Source organism: Sciurus carolinensis, chromosome 16, assembly GCF_902686445.1.
Source record: "Sciurus carolinensis chromosome 16, mSciCar1.2, whole genome shotgun sequence".
NCBI classification, from domain to species: Eukaryota; Metazoa; Chordata; class Mammalia; order Rodentia; family Sciuridae; genus Sciurus; species Sciurus carolinensis.
Window position 1 is genome coordinate 44,798,950 of NC_062228.1, and position 23,439 is coordinate 44,822,388.

The 23,439-nt window shown below is 36.3% G+C and overlaps 2 protein-coding genes across 16 annotated transcripts in view; one reads left to right on the forward strand and one right to left on the reverse strand.

The window, feature by feature from the left end:
• Znf461 (zinc finger protein 461) overlaps positions 1-5,492 on the forward strand; it is a 69,696-nt gene extending 64,204 nt beyond the window's left edge. For all 15 annotated transcript variants that reach the window (XM_047527528.1, XM_047527537.1, XM_047527536.1 and 12 more), the window contains one exon: positions 3,679-5,492. In XM_047527528.1, coding sequence (XP_047383484.1) covers positions 3,679-5,051 — 1,373 coding nt within the window. In that variant the 3' untranslated portion in view covers positions 5,052-5,492. The remainder of the gene's footprint in view (positions 1-3,678) is intronic.
• Znf567 (zinc finger protein 567) overlaps positions 1-23,439 on the reverse strand; it is an 81,736-nt gene that overhangs the window by 46,475 nt on the left and 11,822 nt on the right. The window lies entirely within an intron of this gene.

Below are 23,439 nucleotides of genomic sequence, written 5' to 3' on the forward strand. Positions count from 1 at the left end.
AAAGGTATTGCATCCATCTACAATTAAAAATATTTAAAATAAATGAATATATCTTTTAAAAAATTGTGACAATCCTCCACCAAAATATGGAGTCTTCACCTATCCTCCAGAATTACTTGCTTCTAACAAATAGAATGCAGCAGAAGTGATGCTTTGTGACTTCAAAGGCTAAGTCATAAAGATAGACAGCTTGTGCCTGGCATATGTTCACACCCTCCCTCCTGTATCTCCACATGCTTTTGGAGACTTGAGCTGCCATGTAAGAGGGCATCTATTCCCTTGAAACATCTGTGCTGGACAGATTGTAGAGAGATGCTACATAAAGACAGGGTTTCAGCAGACATAGCTGTTCTAGTCCTCAGCTTCTCATACTTTTCACTTTTTTGTGAATGAGAAGCTGTTGAAATGACTTTGGCCTGACCACTATCTGACTACTATGAAAGAAACTCCAAGTAGGGAATGGCTGACAGAGCTCAGTTGATCTCTAGATCTAAAAGATAAGTTATTGATACTGATTTAATCCACTAAATTGTAGTGATTTGTGATAGATAAGCAAATGTGTGATGTGTATGTGTGTGTGTGTGGTGTGTGTGTGTGTGTGTGTGTGTCTGCATATCAAATCACTGCAGTACACGTAGGGGTGAGGAGAAGTATGGGCACATGTTCAGTAGTTATTGAAAATTTAAATGATTACAGTTCTCAACAGTATCTTTGACTTGTTTTGCATTTCCTCATCTTAATTCTATGTCTTTAAATATTATTCAACAGTTGGTTATTCAGTACTTATTGTATTCTAAAGGTTGGTTGTATCCTGATTTTCTATCTTGATTAGCTTTAGGGGTAAGAAAAATATCATTAAAAAGATGAATAAATAAATGAATATGTAATTCCACTAATACTTAAGGCAAGGACTTAAGTGATAGTGTTACCTGGAATATAATTTTGAGGAAGTGACTTAATTTGAGGCTTGAATGAAATAAAATCAATCAATCTACAAAAACTCTAGTTGAAAGAATTCTTCGCAGATGGAACATCTTGTGGAAAGCTGTAAGGTAGGAAAGACTTTGGCCTATCTTAGTTGCTCAAAGGTTAGGATGGCTATAATATAAGTAATGAACTCAAAATGAGGTCTTATTGGCAAGCAGAGGTAATATTCTCCTGGTGAGTTGATTTTTAAATTTTCAGTTCAATCGAAAGCAATATGAGTACAGATATAGGTTAGACTATGAAAGACCCAAATTCATAGTGATTGCTACTATATAGACATTTGATTTTCTCTTGCATTAAAGTCCAAGAGTATCTTGGCTCTGGAAAACCATCATGTGATAGGTAGGACACTAAATTCACATTGTTGTCAATTCTGTTGAAGAAGATGGAGAACTACAAATTAAAAAGCTTCTTCATAGCAAAGGAAACAAGAGCATGAAGAGGGAACCTAGAGAATGGGAGAAAACCTTTACCACCTGCACCTCAGATATATAAAGAACTCAAAAAACTTAACACCAAAAAAATAAAAACAAAAAATGAATGGCCCAATCAATAAATCAGCAAAGGAACCAAATAGGCAATTCACAGAAGAAGAAATATTATGATCAACAAATCTATGAAAAAATTGTTCATCATCTCTAGAAATTAGAGAAATACAAATTAAAACTATACTGAGATTTCATCTCACTCCGGTCAGAATGGCAATTATCAAGAATATAAGTAACAAATGTTGAGAAGGATGTGGATAAAAATACATTGCTCGTAGGACTACAAATTATTGTGACAACTCTGGAAAGCAATGTGGAGATTCCTCAGACAACTTGGAATGGAAACACCATTTGACCCACTTATCCCACTTCTCAGTATATACCCTAAGAACTTAAAATCAGCATACCAGAGTGACACAGCCACATTAATGTTTATAACAGCTCAATTCACAATAGCTAAGCTATGGAATCAGCCTAGGTGCCCTTCAACAGACAAATGGATAAAGAAAATGTTGTGTATATATATACAAAGACATATTACTCATCCATAAAAAAGAATGACTATATGACTTTTGCCAACAAATGGATGGAATTGGAGACTATTATGTTAAGTGAAATAAGCAAATCCAAAAATACCAAAGGTCTGATATGCAGATGCACAACAATAGAGAGAGGGGAAGAACAGAAGTTCAGTGGATTAGACAAAGGGGAATGAAGGAAAGGGAGAAAGGATAGGAATAGGAAAGACAGTACAATGGTTTAGACATAACTTTTCTGTGTTCACATATGAATACAGGACCCATATAACTCCACATCATTTACAACCACAAGAATAAAATCATAATTAGAATAAATTATACTCAATATATGTAGTTAAAATACATTCTATTGTCATGTATATCTAAAAAGAATAAATTTTAAAAATTGAGGAGGGAGAATTAGCAATTAGGGTTTGGGTCACCTGGATCTGAAGTTACTATATAATACATTTAGATTTCTTTAGGGAGAACCCAATTACATGGCATACCAAACTGCAAAGGAATTTGGGAAATGCAGTGTTTATAATGAGGAGATTTATTCTCAACTAAAATAAACATGGGTTCATTTAATATTTTTTAAAAGGGAAGAATAGATATTTGAGGACAACTTGCAGTTGCCACATAAGCCTCAGGTTGGTGGGGAGTATTAAACATAAAGACCTTCATGGATTCTCAATTTATCTCATACTATGACCAACATTCTTAGATTTTGATTTGGTTGGTCTACAATGTTTCCTAAACATAACATAATTATAGTGAACTCCCAAGGTGATTGATTCAGAAACAGATCAAAATTTTAGGGCTTCCGCTCCGGAGGCCCTGGGCGGACGCAAGGTGGGGCTGGAGGAGCCGACTTGTCCCCATGGCAGCGGTGGGAGCCGGGCGAGCCCGGGAAGGGGAAGGTTCTTTTCTATTTTATCCTAGCCCTTTAAGCTCCTAGGAATTTTAGATGTTGAAAACATTCCCTATGCACGGGATTCGATATTATATGGTTCACTGGGATCTGTTGTGGCTGGACTTGGACATTTTTTGTTAACTAGTAGAATTAGAAGATCATGTGATGTTGGAGTAGGAGGATTTATCTTGGTGACTTTAGGATGTTGGTTTCCCTGTAGGTATAATTATGCAAAGCAAAGAATCCAGGAAAGAATTGCCAGAGAAGGGATTAAAAATCAGATTTTATATGAAAGCACCCACCTTGATCCTGAAAGAAAACAAAACAGCAGCAGCAGCAGCAGCAATTGAACAACTATGAGCATAGAAATCCAAAACATCTCCCTCAAGTCAGTGTGAACACTGGGATCAACCACATAAAATATTATGTACAATAAAATCAAGTAAATGAAAAAAAAAAAAATTTTAGGAATATTGCTGGGTAGAGTGATGCATGCCTGTAATCCTACTAATTCTGGAGGCAGAATGATTGCCAGTTCAAAGCCAGCCTCAGCAACTTAGTAAGGCCCTAAGAACTTAGCAAGACCCTGTCTCAAAATAAAAAAATAAAATGGGCTGGGGATATAGCTAAGTGGTTAAGCACCCCTGGTTCAATCCCTAGTACCAGTATATTTTTTCAACACTACTAAATTGATTATTTCCTTAATTATCTTATTATCTTTCTCTTGTAATAAAAAACTATCAATTAAAATATATTTCTTACTTTTCAGCCTTGGCATTGAGAGCTGACCCCAAGAAGTTACCTCCAAAAAGGGACATTTATGAAATAGAATCATCCCAATGGGTTATCATGGAACAATTTAAAAGCCATACTCCTGAGAGAGCCATTTCCAGAGATATTTGGGAATGCAAATGTCATTTTGAGCAACAACAGGAGGGCTATTTCAGGCAATTTATGAGGAACCATGAAAACATACCCATTTTTACTCAACATACTTTACTCACTCAAGATAGAAAGAAAACCTCTGAATGTAAAAAGTGTAGAAAAAACTTCAATTATCATTTATTTTTTAGTCAACACAAAACTCATTCTAAAGAACTTTCTGAATGTAAGGAATGCACAGAAATTTTTGATACCCCACTTCTTATTAAACAACAGATAATGCAAAATGGTGACCAATGCAATGAATGTAAGGAATGCTGGAAGACTTTTATTCATTGTTCACAACTTAAAAAACATTTGAGAATTCATAATGGTGAAAAACGCTATGAATGTAGAGAATGTGGAAAGGCTTTTAATTATGGCTCAGAATTAATGTTACATCAGAGAATTCACACTGGTGAGAAACCCTATGAATGCAAGGAATGCAGAAAGGCCTTTAGACAGAGATCACAACTGACTCAACATCAGAGACTTCATACTGGTGAGAAACCCTATGAATGTAAGCAATGTGGGAAAGCTTTTATTCGTGGCTTTCAACTTACTGAACATCTGCGACTCCACACTGGTGAGAAACCTTATGAATGTAAGGAATGTGGAAAGACTTTCAGGCATCGCTCACACCTTACCATACATCAGAGAATTCATACTGGTGAGAAACCCTATGAATGCAGGGAATGTGGAAAAGCCTTTAGCTATCATTCAAGCTTCTCTCACCATCAGAAAATTCATTCTGGTCAGAAGCCTTATGAATGTAGTGAATGTGGGAAGGCCTTTTGTGATGGCTTACAACTTAACCTTCATCGGAGAATTCATACTGGTGAGAAACCCTATGAGTGTAAGGAATGTGGGAAGACTTTTAGACAGTGTTCACACCTCAAAAGACATCAACGGATTCATACTCGTGAGAAACCTCACGAATGTATGATATGTGGTAAAACCTTTAGACTTCATTCACACCTTACTCAACATCAAAGAATTCACACTGGTGAAAAACCCTATGAATGTAAGGAATGTGGAAAGACCTTTAGCTATCACTCAAGCTTCTCACATCATCAGAGAATGCATTCTGGAAAGAAACCTCATGAATATGTCAAGGTCTTTAATCATGGCTTACAAATCAAGCTACATCAGACACTTCATACTGGTGAGATACCAGTAAAGTTTCCTCTCCTTCATCCACATCCAAGTCTAGCTTCATAAAATTATTTTTGAAGAAAAAACACCTTTCTTTTCCTAATTTCCACATACGAGCAAAAACGTGGTCCTTGACCTTCTGAATTCGGCATAGTTCACTTAACCTAATGTTCTTAAGTTCCATCCATTTTCCTGCAAATGATGTAATTTAAGTTTTCATGGCTGAATAGAACTCCCTTATGATATATACCATATTTTCTTTATCCAGTCATCCACTGACAGACTCCTAAGCTGGTTCCATAGTTTGGCTCTTGTGCATTATGCTGCTATAAACATGGGTATGCATGTATCCTATAGGATGATAACTTTAATTTTTTAGGATAAATACCAAGAAGTTCCATTCCTAGTGTTTTGAGGAAACTCCATATTGATTTCCATAGTGATTGTATTAATTTATCATCCCATAATTACATAATTAATGTCTTCCTTTTTCTCCATTGTAGCCTCTCCAGCATTTATTGTTGTTTCCTTTTTTTTTTTTTTTTTTTTTTGGTACTGGGAATTGAACCCAAAGATGTTTTATCACTGAGTCATATTGCCAACCTTTTTTATTCTTTATTCTGAGGCATGCTCCTGCTAAGTTGCTGAGGATAGCTTGGAATTTATGATCCTCCTGCCTCAGCTGCCTACGTTGCCATTCTGACTGGAGTGAGATGAAACCACAGTGTAGTTTTGATTTGCATTTCCCTGATTGCTAACAGTGTTGAACCATTTTTCATATATTTGTTGGTCATTTGTATTTCTCCTTTTGAGGAGTTCTGTTTAGTTCATTTGCCCTTTCATTAATCGGATTATTTGTTGGCATTACATTTTTTGCGTTCTTTATATATTCTCGGTATTAATCTTGTCAGAAAAGTAACCAGCAAAAATTTTCTCCCATTTTATAGGCTCTTTCTTCACATTCTTAATTGTTTCCTTAGCTGCACAGAACCTTTTTAAATGGATGCCATTCCACTTATTAAATGGTATTATTTCCTGAACTTTAGGGGTCCTACTGAGAAAGTCATTGACTGTGCCTATGTATTGGAATGCTGCCCCTACATTTTCTTCTAGGACTTCCATAGTTGCTGGTCTAATTCCTAAGTTTTGGATCCGTTTTGAGTTAATTTTTGTGCAGAGTGCAATTCATTCTACATATGGATAACCAGTTTTCTAAACACTATTTGTATAAAAGACTGTCTTTTCTCCAATGTATGTTATTGACACTTTTGTCAAAAATCAGATGACTATCTGTGTGGGTGTGTCTCTATATCTTCTATTTTGTGCCATTTGTATATACATCTTTTAAAAAAAATTCTTCTAATTAATTATACATGATAATAAATGCATTTTGACATATACATAAATGGAGTATGACTTCTCATTCTTCTGGTTAAACATGATATAGAGTTACACTAGCAATCATATATGTACTCAAGGTAATAATGTCCGATTCATTCCATCATTCCTATCCCCAGACCCCCTTCTCCTCTGTCTAATCCAAAGTACCTCTGTTCTTCCCAAGCCCCCCTTATTGTGAATTAGCATCTACATGTCTGTTTTTATGCCAGTATGTGTTACTATATCTTTGTAGTATAATTTGAAGTCAGGTATTGTGATGTCCCCAGCATTGCTTTTTTGGCTTAGAATTGCTTTGGCTATACTGGGTCTTTAATTTTTCCAAATGAGTTTTAGGACTATCTTTTTCTAGTTCTAGTGAAGAATGTCATTTGGTATTTTGATGGGGTTTGTTTTCAATCTGTATATTGCTTTTGGTAGTATGGCCATTTTAATGATATTAATCCTGCCTATCCATGAACATGGAAGGTCTTTCCATCCTGTATCTTCTTCAGTTTCTTTCTTCAAGGTTCTACAGTTTTCATTGTAGAGGTCTTTAACTTCCTTTGGTTACATTTATTCCTAGATTTTTTGAAGTTATTATGAATGGGATTGTTATTCTGATATCTTTCTAGCAGATTTATTATTGGTATTAGGAAAGCTATTGATTTTTGTATGCTGATTTTGTAGCCTGCTACTTTGCTGAATTTCTTTATTAGTTTTAGCAGTCTTTTGGTAGATCTTTTAAGTATAGGATTATATCATGTATCACTTCAAACAGTGATACATGGGATATTTTTATCCCATTTATTACCTTCTCTTGCCTAATTTCTCAGGCTATAATTCATAATACTGTGTTAAATAGGAGTGGTGAAAGACATCCTTGTTTTGTTCTAGATTTTAAAAGGAAGCACTTTTAATTTTCCATATTCAATGTGATATTGGCTTTGGGGTTTTCATATACACCCCTTATGATGTTGAGGTGGGTTCCTTCTATCTCTAGTTTCTTCAGTGTTTTTATCATAAATGGGGTTTGAAGTTTGTTGAAGGCATTCTCTGCAATCACTGAGATGGTTGATTTTTACCTTAATTTTATTTATATGATGAGTTGAATTTAGCACTTTGCATGTGTTAAAGCATCCTTTCATCCTGAAACCAACTTGGTCCTGATATATAATTTTCTCAAAATGTTGTTGAATACAATATGCTAATTTTTTTTTTTTTCCTGCAGTGCTGGGGATCGAACCCAGGGCCCTGTGTTTGCAAGGCAAGCACTTTACCAACCTAGCTATCTCCCCAGCCCCCCTAATATTTTATTAAGGATTTTTGCATCTAAGTTAATCAGGATTACTAGTCTATAAGTTTTCTTTCCTTCATGTGTTCTTATCTGGCTTGGGGATGAGTGTGATATTGGATTCATAGAATTGATTTGCAAGTGTTCCATCCCTTTCCATGTGAAGGAATAATTTGAGGAGTATTGGCTAGTTCTTCTTTAAAGGTCTGGTAGAATTCAGATGAGAATCCATTGGTCTTCAGCTTCTGTTTGTTGGAATGTTTTTTATTACTGCTTGTCTGCTTTTTATCTCATTGCTATTTTTTTCTTTGTATGTTATCTTGATTAAATTTTAGCATGTTGTATATATCTATAAACATATCCATTTCTTCTAGATTTTCCAGTTTATTGAAGTATAAGAGTATAAGTTTTCAAAATAGTCCCTAATGATCCTCTGGATTTCTATGATGTCTGTGGTGATTTCTCCTTTTTCATCTCTGATTTTATTAACTTAGGTATTCTCTTTTTCTTTTGGTTATTTGGTGAAGGGTATGTCAATCTTATTTTTCTTTACAAACAACCAAATCTTTGTTTTATTAATCCTTTGTATTGTTTTTTATTCTCAGTTTCAGTCATTTCAGCTCTGATCTTAATTATTTCATCCCATTGGTTTTGGATTGGTTTGGTCTTTTTCAGGGACCTGGAGATACATTGTAAGTTTGCTTATTTGGGATATTTCTGATTATATTTTGTAGGCACTCATAGCCATGAACTTTCCTCTTACCACTGCCTTCATAGTGTCCCAGAGGTTTTGGTATACTATATCACTATTCTCATTTGATTCTAAGAATTTTTAATTTTTCCCATTTTATTCTATCACCCATTCATCATTTAAAAATGTGTTGTTCAATCTCCATATGTTTAGTTTCTGTATATTTCTTTGTGTTGTTTTCTAATTTCATTCCATTATGAGCTGATAATATGAAATCAACTTTTTGTATTTGCTAAGAGTTGCTTTGTGGCTTAAAATATGTTCTGTTTTGGAGAAGGTTCCATGAATCACTAAGAAACAATTGTATGCAACTGCTGTTGAATGAAATATTCTATAGATGTCTATTAAGCCCATTTGATTTGTAATATTTTTCAGGTCAAAAGAGTCTTTACTGAGTATGTCTGGATGACATATGTATTGGTGGGAGAGGTGTGTTGAAATCACCCAGTATTAATGTACCAGGGTATATCTGAGGTTTTAATTCAAATAATTTCTCTTTAATCAGGTGCACCAAAGTTTGGGGCATAAATATTTATCTATCTTCTTGTTGGATTGTTCATTTTAGGAGTGTGAAGTGACTTTCCTCGTCTCTTCTGATTTCAACTGAAGTCTGCTTTGTCGGATATGAGAGTAGCTATTCAGCTTGTTTTGGAGTCCTTTCACATGATATATCAATTTCCACCCTTTAACTTTCAGCCTATGGCTGTCTTTGCCTATAATGTGAGTCTCTTGCAAACAGCATATAGTTTTTGTTTTTTTTTTTTAAATCCATTCTGCCAGCCTATGTCTTTTAATTGGAGAGTCAGGACCATTAACATTCAATGTTATTATAGAGATGTTTGTTAATTCCTGCCATTGTTATTTCTTTTTAAAATGTTTTAGATGTTGATAGACCTTTATTTTATTCATTTATTTATATATGGTGCTGAGGATCAAATCCAGTGCCTCACACATGCTAGGCAAGTGCTCTACCGCAAAGCCACAACCTCAGCCCCATTGTTATTTATATCTAATGTTTAATTTGGTTCTGTTTCTCATTTGCTTAGTTATACTTCAAATGAGATTTGTTCATTTGTGAGCTATGGGGTTTGTTTTTAATTTCTTCTGTGTGGAGTATTTTCTGTAGTGCCAACTTAGTAGTCATGAAAATTCCACCCTTGTTCTTTATGTTAGGCATTTTAATTATGTGTCATGAAGAGGTTCTTTTTTGATCTTATCTATTTGGGGTTATGAATGCCTCTTGTATCTGGATATCCATCTCATTCTCAAGGTTTGGAAATTATTTCCCCTAAGAGGTTATTGATTCCATTAGGCTGTATTTTGCAATCCTTTTCAATTTCATTGATTCTTAAATTTTGTCTCTTAATGTTGTCCCAGGGTTTTTGTAGATTCTGGTCATGGTTACTTATTTTCTTTAATACTGTCTGAATAATTCGTTCAAGCCTGGTCACTTTGTTTTCTAGCTCTGAGATGCTGTATTCATTGTGGTCTACTCTATTAGATTGTCAACTGGTCATTTTATTTAATTTATTGTGTCTTTCATTTCCAAGATTTGTTTGGTTCTTTTTCAATATCTCTATCTCCTTATTGAATTTCTCTTTCATATTCTGGACTGACTTTCTTAATTAATTCAGTTGATTTTCTGTATTCTCTTGGAATTTGTTGATCATTTTTATAATCATTCTTTTAATTTATTTATCTGATATCTTATACACTTAAATATCTTTTTAGTCAGTTGCTGATGAATTGTCAACTTTAGGAGGCATTATGTTATTTTGGTTTTTTCATATTATGTTCCTGTGTTGGTTTTATGCATCTGTTGAGATGAATTTCTCTTTTAATACCATGTGTGTCTTTTTTTCTCTTGACAAAGTACCCAAGAGTGATCTAGATTGAAACCCCATTATAGATGTGGTATCCAGTCTTTGTGTTAATTCTATTTTTGCTGTAGGAGAGGATGTCCATGAATGAGACCTGAAAGCCTATACCTAGCCTTTCCTACTTGGGGCCTGGTCTTTAGTTTGGGTTTTTGTCTATTCTATTCTTTGTATTAAAGTAAGTTGAAGTTTGAGGTTTGAATGTGCTTAATTTGTGGAGTAAAGTGTGCTATCTTTTGGCTGGGTTTAGTTCAGCAGCAGAATCTCCCTTGTGAACTTATGTCCCTGTAGATTCCCAGCACCTCACAGAAAAAGGGAACAAACAGTAATAAATACCAGTTCCTACTATGATTTCTGTAACACTAATTACCACAAAAATAGGAATTCCGGGATCAACAATTGCCAACAGCAAAATAGAAATTATCTGTGAACCAGATCTGGCATTAAAGTAAAGAGCATGTGTCAACTATATCATTCACAGTGTCAACTATATCATCACAGCACTAATAATTTAAAGAACATGAATGGTGGGGACCAGTTATATAAACTGAATAGTTCTAAAAATGGTAAAAATACAGTTCATTAAGAGAAAAGAAAATGTAATAGAAAGGTAGGAGAGAGTTTAGAATGTTCAAAATGTGAACAGAGAATGCAGAAGAGATGTAACAAGTGACAGCTATAAAGAAGGAGGAGAAAGAATAGTAAACACTAAAGGGAGAGAGAGAGAGGACAAGAGAATTTGGCTGTTAACCAGAGAAGGAAAGAGAAACAAACAAAACAAAAACACTAATCCTCAAACTACAAGACAAGTAATACCTATCATAAAAAGATGCTAAAAAAGAGAAAAATAAACATGTATACATATATGTATTATTTCTATGAACCAATCAGCACAGCAAGAACACCAAAAAAAGAAAAAAAAAAAAAAAAAAAGGAAAAACCAAAGAATCATATCCACTGAGCAGTCAAACTGCTTGCTGAGAATAGATGTTCATTACCTAAGTCCAGGTGTTCTCCTACCTATTTCTTCTTGGGCTATTCACTGAGAGAGAGGAAGAGCAGCTATTGTTAACCTATTTTTCCATGTTGCTCACTGGCTGCCATTTGGAAGAACCTCAAACTGAAGATGGTTGCAATAGCTTTAATGCTCCCTTCTCAACAGTATAAGGTTGGATGGGATGAGTAGAATTGTCAGTTGGTGGTTTTTCTGCATAGACCAGATTTATGCACTATCAGGGTGGGGTTGCTGCAGAGTTCTATGAGGGGAGTCTCTGTGACTGGGTCTGAGGTCTAATCAGGCCTTAGGGGTTTTGTTGGATAATACCTGTACTGGAGAGATTAGATCGACATACTCCTAGGTTTGGCAAATGCTGATCTCTGCTGGGAGTTTGGATCTCAGGGGCCTCCCAAGAATTCTACTCATGGGGATGGGGATCCAACCCTCCATATACTCTGCTGCCCATTAATACAACCTTCACATCCTTAGTCCCTGAATGTATTCACACCCGCCTGTTCAGTTTCCTGGACTTCTTGAGCTGGTCACATTAACCACCAGACTCAAACGGAAAGGGAATTTGACTTTCCTTCATTTTTATGACTTGAATCCCCCTGGGTAAATCTTCTCTGTGTCTGTTTCATTCACATTCTGCTAGGTACACTCTAGGTCATACATTAGGCACTTGCCAGAGCAGTATGGCAATGTTTGCTATTGATATAGCTCCCAGGCTGCCAAGCCACACAGCTGGCCTACTGGTTCCTGCCAAGAAGTGGCAGCAGAGTGGTACTGCCATGGAATGGCCACCCAAGCAGGTTGGAGTGTGGGCAGCAAGTGTGGCCTATAGTCACATAGAGTCCACCATGTAGGTCTGGCAGGCCTGAGGTACACAGAAGCAAGGTATGCCAACCTGTCACCCTTTTCCAGCCAGGCCTGGGCACAGAACATTCACCTGCTGCAGAAGCCCACTCCACACAGCACTACAGCCCAGAACCTGTGAGCATAGGCCATCCAATGGCCAGAAAATGGAAGTAGGATAGACCTGAATGAAAGCTGGGACTCAAGAATTGACCAGTAGCATTAGTACTTTTCCAAAACCTAATTAGCCTAAGTTTGGACCAATAGCAATGACCATGTGCTTTATAAACAAGACAAGGACACTCAGATGGAGAAAACTTGCTATTGGGTCGCCTCTTATACTGCAAGAGTTCTGTCCCTGTTTTGATTCTTCAATACATCCTACTCTTACACTCATCCTGATCTGTGGTTTCATTCTTAAAATTCACAAAACAAGAACCCAGAAAGAAGAAGAAATTGATGGTGAACTGCTGGGGTCTTCTGCAACCCTGGAGAGGGTAGCCCACCATGAAGAGCTGAAACACTTCCCAGCCGCAGAGGCCTGATAACTTATGCAGACCCCATTCACCAGCAGAAGCAAAGAAACTAGTCTCACTTGCCAGCAGAAGTGAGGAATCAAGTTTCATCTTTTTTTTTTTTTTATTATTATTTGAAATAAAACTTTTATTTGAAAAGATACAGGAATAAGGAGTTTTTAAAGAATAAGTTCAGACTGCTAAATTGGGTTATTCAGGGTCAGCACAGGAAGCCCAAAATAATTGAGATTAATTTTATTTGTTTCATGGTGTCTGTTCATAGAACACCTATATTGTGCTTAAGAAATCAATGCAAACACTACCCAAATGATATGGAGGACATATTATAATAAAGTATTTTTATTTACTTAAAATTGCTATATTGCAATATGTCCTTTCCCCTGCCCCCCACCTCTGCTTTTAGTTCAGAAAGAAATTAGAAAACACAGGAACAACAAATCTAGGGAGCTGACTTATATTCTCCACAAACTTTGCATTAATTTATTTTTGTTTTTATAGGTCACATTAGTGTGTGGAATGGGAGAGTCATGTTCTTGGATGAGAACAAGTCACCACCACACAGACACCAATTCTACTTATTTTTTTTGACAACCAATATGCACATTTACTGTTTCTATCATGGTGAAAGAACAAAATGTCCTGCAGACTACCATACATCAATAGAAACAGAGTGTCAGTATTGCTGGAATATAGGAATAACCTTTACTCAGCAATTTTCATTTTTTTATAAATTGTCTTAAAGATTTTTTAAAATATTGAGAAAAATGTCTAAAAGACATTAGTTAAGCCAACATATCAGCAAGTACTAAAAACAGGAAAAGGGTAGGGGAAAGCAGTGAGACAGCAGCCAGCCGGGCTTCTCCTAGGGAGGACTGAACGAGGATGGCATGAGTCAGCATTTTCCTCCTGACTGGAAATAAGTTGGATAATTCTTTGTTAACCACCCACAAGAAATATCCTCAAGGAAACTGCTAGATGTTAAATTGCCTCATGCTTCAGTGAAGTTAATAACTTTTCTGAACTTCTTAAACAAAAACTCTTAAAAGAAGGAAGGAGAGGGGGAAGGGAGAAAGAAAGGAAAGACAGAAACCTTCTTAAGTAATTTGCCTAAAGGCTTATAGCTTTATTTCTGGATTTATTTAGCAGAAAAGCAGAGGTGGCAGAGGATTCAGTAGGAGACTTACTCTCCAGGGCCTATCTGCCAGTGTTTTCCTTCCCCAATACATCTTATTTCAAACTACAGCAGCAGTAAGAGTCAAAGCCCTATTGTGCAAAAAGAAGAGTCTTTCAACATGCTCCATTGCCACAGCGTCTGCCCAACAGCAGAATATAATTCCCTGGCCTAAAGAACATAGTGAGGATTCAGGAAGCCTAACTTAATTCTTCCTGTTTTCCTGGTAAAAAGAATAAAAGCACTGGTGAAACCAAACTGTTATTGAAAACAAAATCTCCCAACTCAATAATCCTCTCCACAGCACAATAAACTTTTAATGTTGAATAAGCATCAAACCAAATGCCTATCAGGGAGATGCAGGAAATCCTACTAAAAGATGGCCAAGACAAAAAAAAATCTCACCCTTTTTATACAGACAATGAATTGCATACAAGTTCTCCAAGTTCTCATAATAAACAATAATGATTGCTTCAGGAATAAGATGCAGCAACAATGTTCACACATAGTTCTTCCCCATACCCAGACACACCTGGTAATTGCAGATGTATCTATGTTAGCTAACTGTCTTTACCCAGAGGAAAACAAAGCTCCCCTACCCTTTTTGACAGGAAGTAGTTTCATAGTTTGAAACAAGTTAGTCTTCTACCTACCAAAAATAGGTCTTTATTTACCTTACTGTTTATATTTTTAAAAGATGGGCCCCAAGTTCTTGTGAACACACACACACACACACACACACACACACACACACACACATACACACACACACACAGAGTCACCAAAGCAGAGTAGAGGATAGATAACTCAGGTCAAAGTGTCCTACCATAAATGTATGAAATTAAGCATGAACTTATTTTTTTACAACTATCTCCCCTAAATGCTTCAGAGTTTCAGGTAAAACAATGTTTCAATCTTACAGAAAATCTAGTTTTTAATAAAGATAGAAGACAACCTCAGAGGCAAACATATTTACAGTTTTTTTTATATGTTTCAGCATTTACATGGTACTATGGCTAATCAAATAGCAATATAAAACAATTTTATTTTGTATAACCAACAAAACTCATGCTCAACCCAATCAGAATAGAAACAAACACTATACTAAAAGTGTTTTGTATAAGATATAAAATAAATAGTATAACTCGAAACCTATTTAAATGTGTGTACAAATTTAAGTATATAATTCTAAGTAACTTCTTGAACCATCAAAAGTAAAATTCTCTTAACAGCATAGGAACATTTTTCTGTACTAAAATAGTTCTCATTTAGGGATTCCCACCCGTTTTCCTCCAGGGGACATTTAGCAATGCCTGGAGTGTTTTCGATTGTCACAACCGAAGTGGGGGAGGATGCAGTATTATTAACATTTAATAGATGAGGATAGGGATGCTGCTCAGTATCCTACAACGCATAGGACAGCCTTCACCACAAAAACACATCCAGTCTAAAATGACAATTGTGCTGGGGTAAAAAATATCTGATGAATTGTAGTAAACATTGTCACAGTAGCTAATTAGCAAAATTCACACACTCCCACATTGAGATATCTAATATGGTACTGATCTACTGATCCTAAATAGTACTAATAGTGCTGATACTCACAGAAGGAAGCACAGAACTTGTATAAATAGATCATTATTCTAAGCCATAAGAAGTTTAACAAGTATCTTCATTATTGAATACCCTGACACAAAATAAATTGAAGTTGACAAGATAATGAAATAACAGTTTAAAGTTAGCCCTGAAATCTTCTATCCTGACACATAGAAATTATTTAGTATCTAAAAAGAAAAATCAACAAATATTATGGGTTTCCAAAGTTTGGCAGACTACATCTGACATGGACAGTGTTTCAAGTTTCCAACAAAACAACATGTGCATATTAATCACAGTATAACTCCACTAACAGCTCGAAACAATGGAAAATGATAAAACTCTACAGAAAATAAATGTTTTAAAATAATAACATGAAAAATTAAAAGCTTAAATAATGTTTAAAGATAAAAATGTGAGACTTTCCTTAAAGCACTATTTGGGAAAAAAATGAAGAATTGTGTTTTAGACAATGAAGGTTTATATATTTTTTTAAATTTATTTTTATTGTAAACAAATGGGATACATGTTGTTTGTACATGAAGTAAAGGCATACCATTTGTGTAATCATACATCTACATAGGGTAATGATGTTTGATTCATTCTGTTATTTTTTTCCTTCCCCCCCACCCCTCCCACCCCTCTTTTCCCTCTATACAGTCCCTCCTTCCTCCATTCTTGCCCCCCTCCCACCCCCCCATTATGTGTCATCATCCACTTATCAGTGAGATCATTTGTCCTTTGGTTTTTTGAGACTGGCTTATCTCACTTAGCATGATATTCTCCAATTTCATCCATTTGCCTGCAAATGCCATAATTTTATTATTCTTATAGCTGAGTAATAGTCCATTGTATATATATACCACAGTTTCTTTAATTGAAGGACTTCTAGGTTGGTTCCACAATCTGGCTATAGTGAACTGAGCAGCTATGAACATTGATGTGGCCGTATCTCTGTAGTATGCTGATTTTAAGTACTTTGGGTATAGGCTGAGGAGTGGGATAGCTGGGTCAAATGGTGGTTCCATTCCAAGCTTTCTGAGGAATCTCCAAACTGCTTTCCAGAGTGGCTGCAGTAATTTGCAACTCCACCAGCAATGTATGAGTGTACCTTTTTCCCCACATCCTCGCCAATAACTATTGTTGCTTGTGTTCTTGATAATCGCCATTCTAATTCGGGTGAGATGGAATCTTTTCTCTTATTTCTCTTATTACTAGGGATGTTGAACATTTTTTCATATATCTGTTGATTGCTTGTAGATCTTCTGTGAAGTGTCTGTTCAAATCCTTAGCCCATTTGTTGATTGGATTATTTGTGTTCTTGGTGTAGAGTTTTTTGAGTTCTTTATATATTCTGGAAATTAGTGCTTTATCTGCAGTATGAGTGGCAAAGATTTTCTCCCCTCTATAGGTTCTCTCTTCACATTGCTGATAGTTTCCTTTGCTGAGAGAAAGCTTTTTAGTTTGAACCTATCCCAGTTGTTGATTCTTTCTTTTATTTCTTGTGCTATGGGAGTCCTGTTAAGGAAGTCTGATCCTAGACCGACATGTTGAAGATTTGGACCTACTTTTTCTTCTATAAGATGAAGGGTCTCTGGTCTGATTTCAAGGTCCTTGATCCATTGTGAGTTGATTTTTGTGCAGGGTGAGAGATAGGGTTTTAGTTTCATTCTGCTGCATATGGATTTCCAGTTTTCCCAGCACCATTTGTTGAAGAGGCTATCTTTTCTCCATTGCATTTTTTTGGCACCTTTGTCTAGTATGAGAAAATTATATTTATTTGGGTTTGTGTCCATGTCCTCTATTCTGTACCATTGATCTACCTGTCTATTTTGGTACCAATACCATGCCGTTTTTGTTACTATTGCTTTATAGTATAGTTGAAGTTCTGGTATTGCGATACCCCGTTTCACTCTTCCTGCTAAGGATTGCTTTAGCTATTCTGGGTTTCTTATTCTTCCAGATGAATTTCATGATTGCTTGCTCTATTTCTGTAAGGTACATCATTGGGATTTTAATTGGAATTGCATTGAATCTTTATAGCACTTTAGGTAGTATGGCCATTTTGACAATATTAATTCTGCCTATCCAAGAACATGGAAGATCTTTCCATCTTCTAAGGTCTTCCTCAATTTCTTTCTTCAGTGTTTTGTAGTTTTCATTGTAGAGATCTTTTACCTCTTTGGTTAGATTGATTCCCAAGAATTTTTTTTTTTGAGGCTATTGCAAATGGAGTTGTTTTCCTCATTTCCCTTTCAGATGTTTCATCACTTGTGTATAAAAAAATTTTGGATATATGCATGTTGATTTTATAGCCTGCTATTTTGCTGAATTCATTGATGAGGTCTAGAAGTTTTCTGGAGGAGTTTTTTGGATCCTCTAAATATAGAATCATGTCATCAGCAAATAGTGACAGCTTAAGTTCCTCTTTTCCTTTTCGTATCCCTTTAATTTCTTTAGTCTGTCTAATTGCTCTGGCTAGAGTTTCGAGGACAATATTGAATAGAAGTGGTGAAAGTGGCCGAGTTCTACAAGACCTTCAAAGAAGAACTCATTCCAATACTTCTCAAAGTATTCCAGGAAATAGAATAGGAGGGTACCCTACCAAATTCATTCTATGAAGCTAGTATCACCCTCATATGGAAACCAGGCAAAGACACATTAAGGAAAGAAAATTTTAGACCAATATCCTTGATGAATATAGATGCAAAGATCCTTAACAAAATACTTGCAAACCATATCCAAAAACCTATTAAGAAAATTGTGCACCACGATCAAGTGGGGTTCATCCCTGGAATGTAAGGATGGTTTAACATCCGTAAATCAATAAACATAATCCATCATGTCAATACACTTAAGGATAAGAATCATACGGTTATTTCAATTGATGCAGAAAAAGCGTTTGACAAAATACAACACCCCTTCATGCTCAACACACTAGAAAAAATAGGGATAGTAGGAACATACCTGAACATTGTAAAGGCTATTTATGCTAAGCCCGTGGTCAACATCATTCTTAATGGAGAAAAACTGAAACCATTCCCTTTAAAAATGGGAACAAGACAGGGATGTCCTCTATCAAGTTTCATCTTAAAACTTGTTTTGCCCTGATCTCCCAGACTCTCACAGCAGCAAGCTGCAGCATGGCCTCCTCAAGATGCCTCCTGTGCCAGTTATAAAACAGCAGTTTTCAAACACCAGTTTACAGTGCAGACTCTGGATCAGCTAAGGTCACCACTTTTCTGATCTTTAAGTTTTTCCATACCAAATCCGTCCATTGCGCTTCTCTCGGTTATCCCTTCCCTCCACAGTGAACCAGCACTGCTACCATTGCATAACCAGCTGGGCTCCCATGTTCTCTTTCTTGTTCTTTGTTCAATACACCTAAATTTCTGAGTCTCTAAAACACTGTCCGATATTCAATTTCAGTGAATTCCCTCTTTCACCCACCTTGCTGAGAAGCAGTACTGTTGCTGCTTTAATCCTGAGCCACAGAGCAATTAGAAATGCCTTCCTCCAATTCTCTGTCTTGGATCTATTTCTTTTATTTCTATTGGGTAGAGTCCCAACAGTAGGACTAAAGACTGTCTGGAGTGTGTGTTCTGATACTACATTGATCTTTTTAAAAAGTTTTTTTTTTTTTTAATTTCATTTAGGTAATGAAAGTACATGTTAACAAAATTCAAAAATTGCCAAAAAAGTAAAGTGAAAAATAAATCTTCCCTAATATCCACTCCTGTAGCTACATCCCCCCACAGGCACAATCACTGCTGTTTCTTTTGTGTTCGTCTATGAATATTCTAGATAAAGTCCCTAAATTCTTTGGACAACAAAAGTAAATTAGTTATAATTCTTTATTTATTTATTTATTTATTTATTGGTACTGGGGATTGAACTCGGGTGCTTAACCACTAACCCCAGTCCATTTTTGTCTTTTATTTGGAGACAGGGTCTTACTGCATTGATTAGGGCCTCACTACATTGTTGAGGCTGAATTTGAACAAGTGGTTCTCCTGTCCCAGTCTCCCAAGCTGCTGGAATTACAGGAATATACCACCACACCTGGCTATAATTCTTGATTTATGGCATATTCTCATTGTTGGTCCATATTTGACCCATTTCATTTATTTTTTATATGTTCTGGGAAATTAAAAACATTGTGCCAACGATCAATTAATTGACTCTCAGTTCCAAATACTTCATTGCCTGCTGTGCATTATTGGAACTGGGCCCTATAAATGTGCCTCTCTTGCTAGCTGTCATAATATTAAGTTTTGTCAGTAGAGTGCTGGAGAGATAGCAGAGGAGTGTTCTCCCATCTCCTGGTTTTGTCTCATTCTTGTCAGGCGCCTGTAGTACATTGTTTCCTTAGCATCTGGCTTCTGTAGTGTGCAACATCCAGCAGCCCAGTCTCTAGCAACTCCCTCTAATGCACACTCTGGTGCCTTTAAAGCAAGTTCTGAAGTATAGTGGCGTATCTCTAAAGATGAGTTCCCCCATCTGTCCAGAGAGTTGGTTTCAAGCAAATCCTACTTGGCCATTCACCAAACCATGGCTATAACCTTTTCTTTCTTTCTTTTTTTTTTTTTTTTTTTTTTTTTTTTTTTTTTTTTTTTTTTGCGGTGCTGGGGATCGAACCCAGGGCTTTGTGCTTGCAAGGCAAGCACTCTACCAACTGAGCTATCTCCCCAGCCCTTTTTCAAGGAAGTCTGGATCTTGGCCCTAGGAGAGGGAGCTATTTTGAGTTATCTCAGTCTATTTTCTTCTCCTGACCAAGGTCAACAACTACTACCAGTTTATTTTATATTTCAGGAATATTATTGGTAAAAATTTAAAATTCTTTGGGCAAACAAAAACACTGCTAACTTTGTGTTATAGGATGGATTTATCTATATATTGTGTATACTAATTTTTGTGGGAAGGTACTGGGGATTGAACCAGGGGTGCTTTACCACCACTGAGATACATCCCCAGTTCTTTTCTTTTCTTTTTTGAGTCAGTGTCTTGCTGAGTTGCTGATGCTAACCTCAAACTTGCCATCCTCCTCCATCAGCCTCCCTGAGTCACTGGGATCACAGCATATAGCACTGTGCCTGACTGGAAATTAATTTCTTGCCTTAGAATAGCAAGCCCAAATAAAGAATACGGTGCAAAAAAGCTAACTACATATTGTAGTTCTATTTTTGTTGTTTGTGGAGGCAAGTAGAAAAATTTATTCTTCACTTTATAAAGGCTATCTCAAAATGCACCACACTACTAACCCCATAGAAATTTTTGCCAGACTTCCCACCCTCTTAACAAATGTCTCAGCAAGTTGGGCATACAATGGTGCACTCCTGTAATCCTAGCAACTTGGGTGGCTGAGACAGTAGGATTGCAAGTTCAAGGCCAGCCTTAGCAACTTAGTGAGATCCTGTATCAAAAATTAAATTAAAGAAAGAAAGTATTGGGGATGTTGTTCGTAGTAAAGTGTCCTGGGTTCAATCTCTAGTACTACCAAAAAAAAAAAAAAAAAAGCTTTACCAATATGTCCAGAGTATTTGTTGTTTCCTGCTTACCAAGTCCAATCAGCATGATATTATCAATATAATGGACCATCATGGTGTCTTCTAGAAGGGAAAGCTGATCAAGGTCCCTGTGGACTAGATAACAGGGTAGGACTGGAGAGTTAATATAGGACTAGATAACAGGGTAGGGCTGGAGAGTTAATATAGGACTAGATAACAGGGTAGGGCTGGAGAGTTAATATATCCTTGTCATGGTAAACCTATATTTTGTCAAACATTATTCTAGTTATTTCCATGTTTTTCTTAGATGAAATTAACTTTTAAATCAGGCTTTGAGTAAAGCAGATTATGCTCCAACCAGTTGAAGGCCTTAAAAGACCCACTTCCCTCAGAGGAGAAAATTCTGCCATCAGACTGCCTTGGGTTTCTTTTATTTTTTAATTTTTTTAAGTTCTAAATGGACACAATACCTTTATTTTATTTATTTATGTGGTGCTGAAGATCCAGGGCCTCATGCATGTGAGGCAAGTATTTTACCACTGAGCTACAACCCCAGTTTCAATTATAGCATTAATTTTTTCCGGAGTTTCTAGTCTGTTGAGCTACCCTGTAGATTTTGCACTTGCCAGCTTCCACAATTGTCATCTAACTTAAAAAATAAATCTCTTTCTCTTTGAGAGCATCAACTGATTATGGAATGTAGTCCATCTACAAAGTACCTTCATAGCAATACCTTTATTTGTGTTTAAATTACTAGGAACTGTAGCCTAGCCTAGCCAACACATGAAATTGGCTACCATAGTAATAGACTATAAGGTACAAAGGCAAATAGATGGACATATGAAATAGTGGGCATGATGCGTGAAGATCTTTGTATCACATTAATCCACTAAGGAGCATCAAAAAGTCACTAAACATCCAAATACGTAAAATGACTTAGGTTGTTATTAGCTAGCCTTAATCACCTGCCCTCCAGTTCAGGCATTGTGGCACATACACAAGTTGGTAGTAATTATAAATAATGAAGACTATGGATGACCTCTGTATTTTGAACTCTAGATGCTGCTGCCTCTGACTATCCAATCTTCTAGTAAGAGAGATCAAAGATGAACCTTCATTGGCACTGTTCTTTGAGAAAACCAAGCAACCATGTACGATCTAGTTGGGTTCATCAAATTGGGTCTCTTCTATCCTGCAAGAGCCTACAGTTTGTTCTTAGGAACAACTATTCTGGGTATGATTTTGCCTTTTCTGTCCACAAGTCCTCAGCCAACACCACTATTCTGGTACTTAAAGAATGCCTGACACGAAGGCATGGTATCTCACATATTGTAGTATTATTAGGAAATTCACTTTCCAGCAAAAAAATAATAGGGGTTGACCCATACCAATGAGATGAACTGGTGGTATCACCTATTGCACTGTCTATAAATACCCCTGATAAAGCATTGGAATGGCCTTCTCTAAGTACAGCCAACATGAAGGCACAAAGGACATATTCTGCCAAGATGGAGTACCATCCTCTAGAATGCAGAACTTTATATGGCATTGTGTTATAATTATGCATACTGATGAGAACCAAGGGGTAGAAACAGATTGACCCCTCTTAATATCATTCCCAATGATTGCAAGTGTACTTCTGGGTATATTGGCTGGTGGATCATCTATTGTCATCTCTGTTGGAGAATGCCCCTGGAACACAGCCTATGTTACATCTTCCACAGGTGAGCTCTCTAACTCTCCCACCCCAGACATGGGGGCTGATTATGTGAATGGAGGTTACAAACATGAGCCAAGTGCATTGTATTCCTTGTGTTGTAGTTGATGGAGAAACAAGAAATGAGACCATGTGAGCAAGCCTCTGTGTGTGTGTGTGTGTGTGTGTGTGTATACATGCATGCACATGTGCTTGCAGACTACTGGACATGTAATTTAGAAGTCAGTCTTTTGTGGGGCAGGGGACAAATCAGATATTCTGCTGATAATGGAGCTGGAGAACAGATCTATAGTTTTAAAATTTATTTAGAAAACTTACAAAAGTACAATTCACTTTGTGCATTTATACTTATATTGTTTTTAAAGCATGCAAAAATTTTTATCTGTGGCCACAAGTAGGATACAAAACAATTCCAACACCTCAGTTTCTTCGTGCATGTCCTTTGTAATAAGACCCTCCCCTACTCAAACACTTGGCAACCACTGATTAGTTCTCAGCTCTTATATTTTTGCCTTTTCCAGAATGTCGTATAAAAGAATCGAATGGCATATAACTTTTTGGAGTGGGTTTTTTCCTTTAGCATAATGCATTTGAAGTTCATCCACATTGCTGCATATATCAGTAGTTCTTTTTTTAAAATTGGTGAGTAGCACTCCATTTTGTGAATGTTCTACAATATATCCATTTACGCACGGAAGCACACTTGGGTTGTTTCCAGTTTTGATTAAGTGATACTCTAAACATTCATTCATACATAGGTTCATAGGTGAATATAA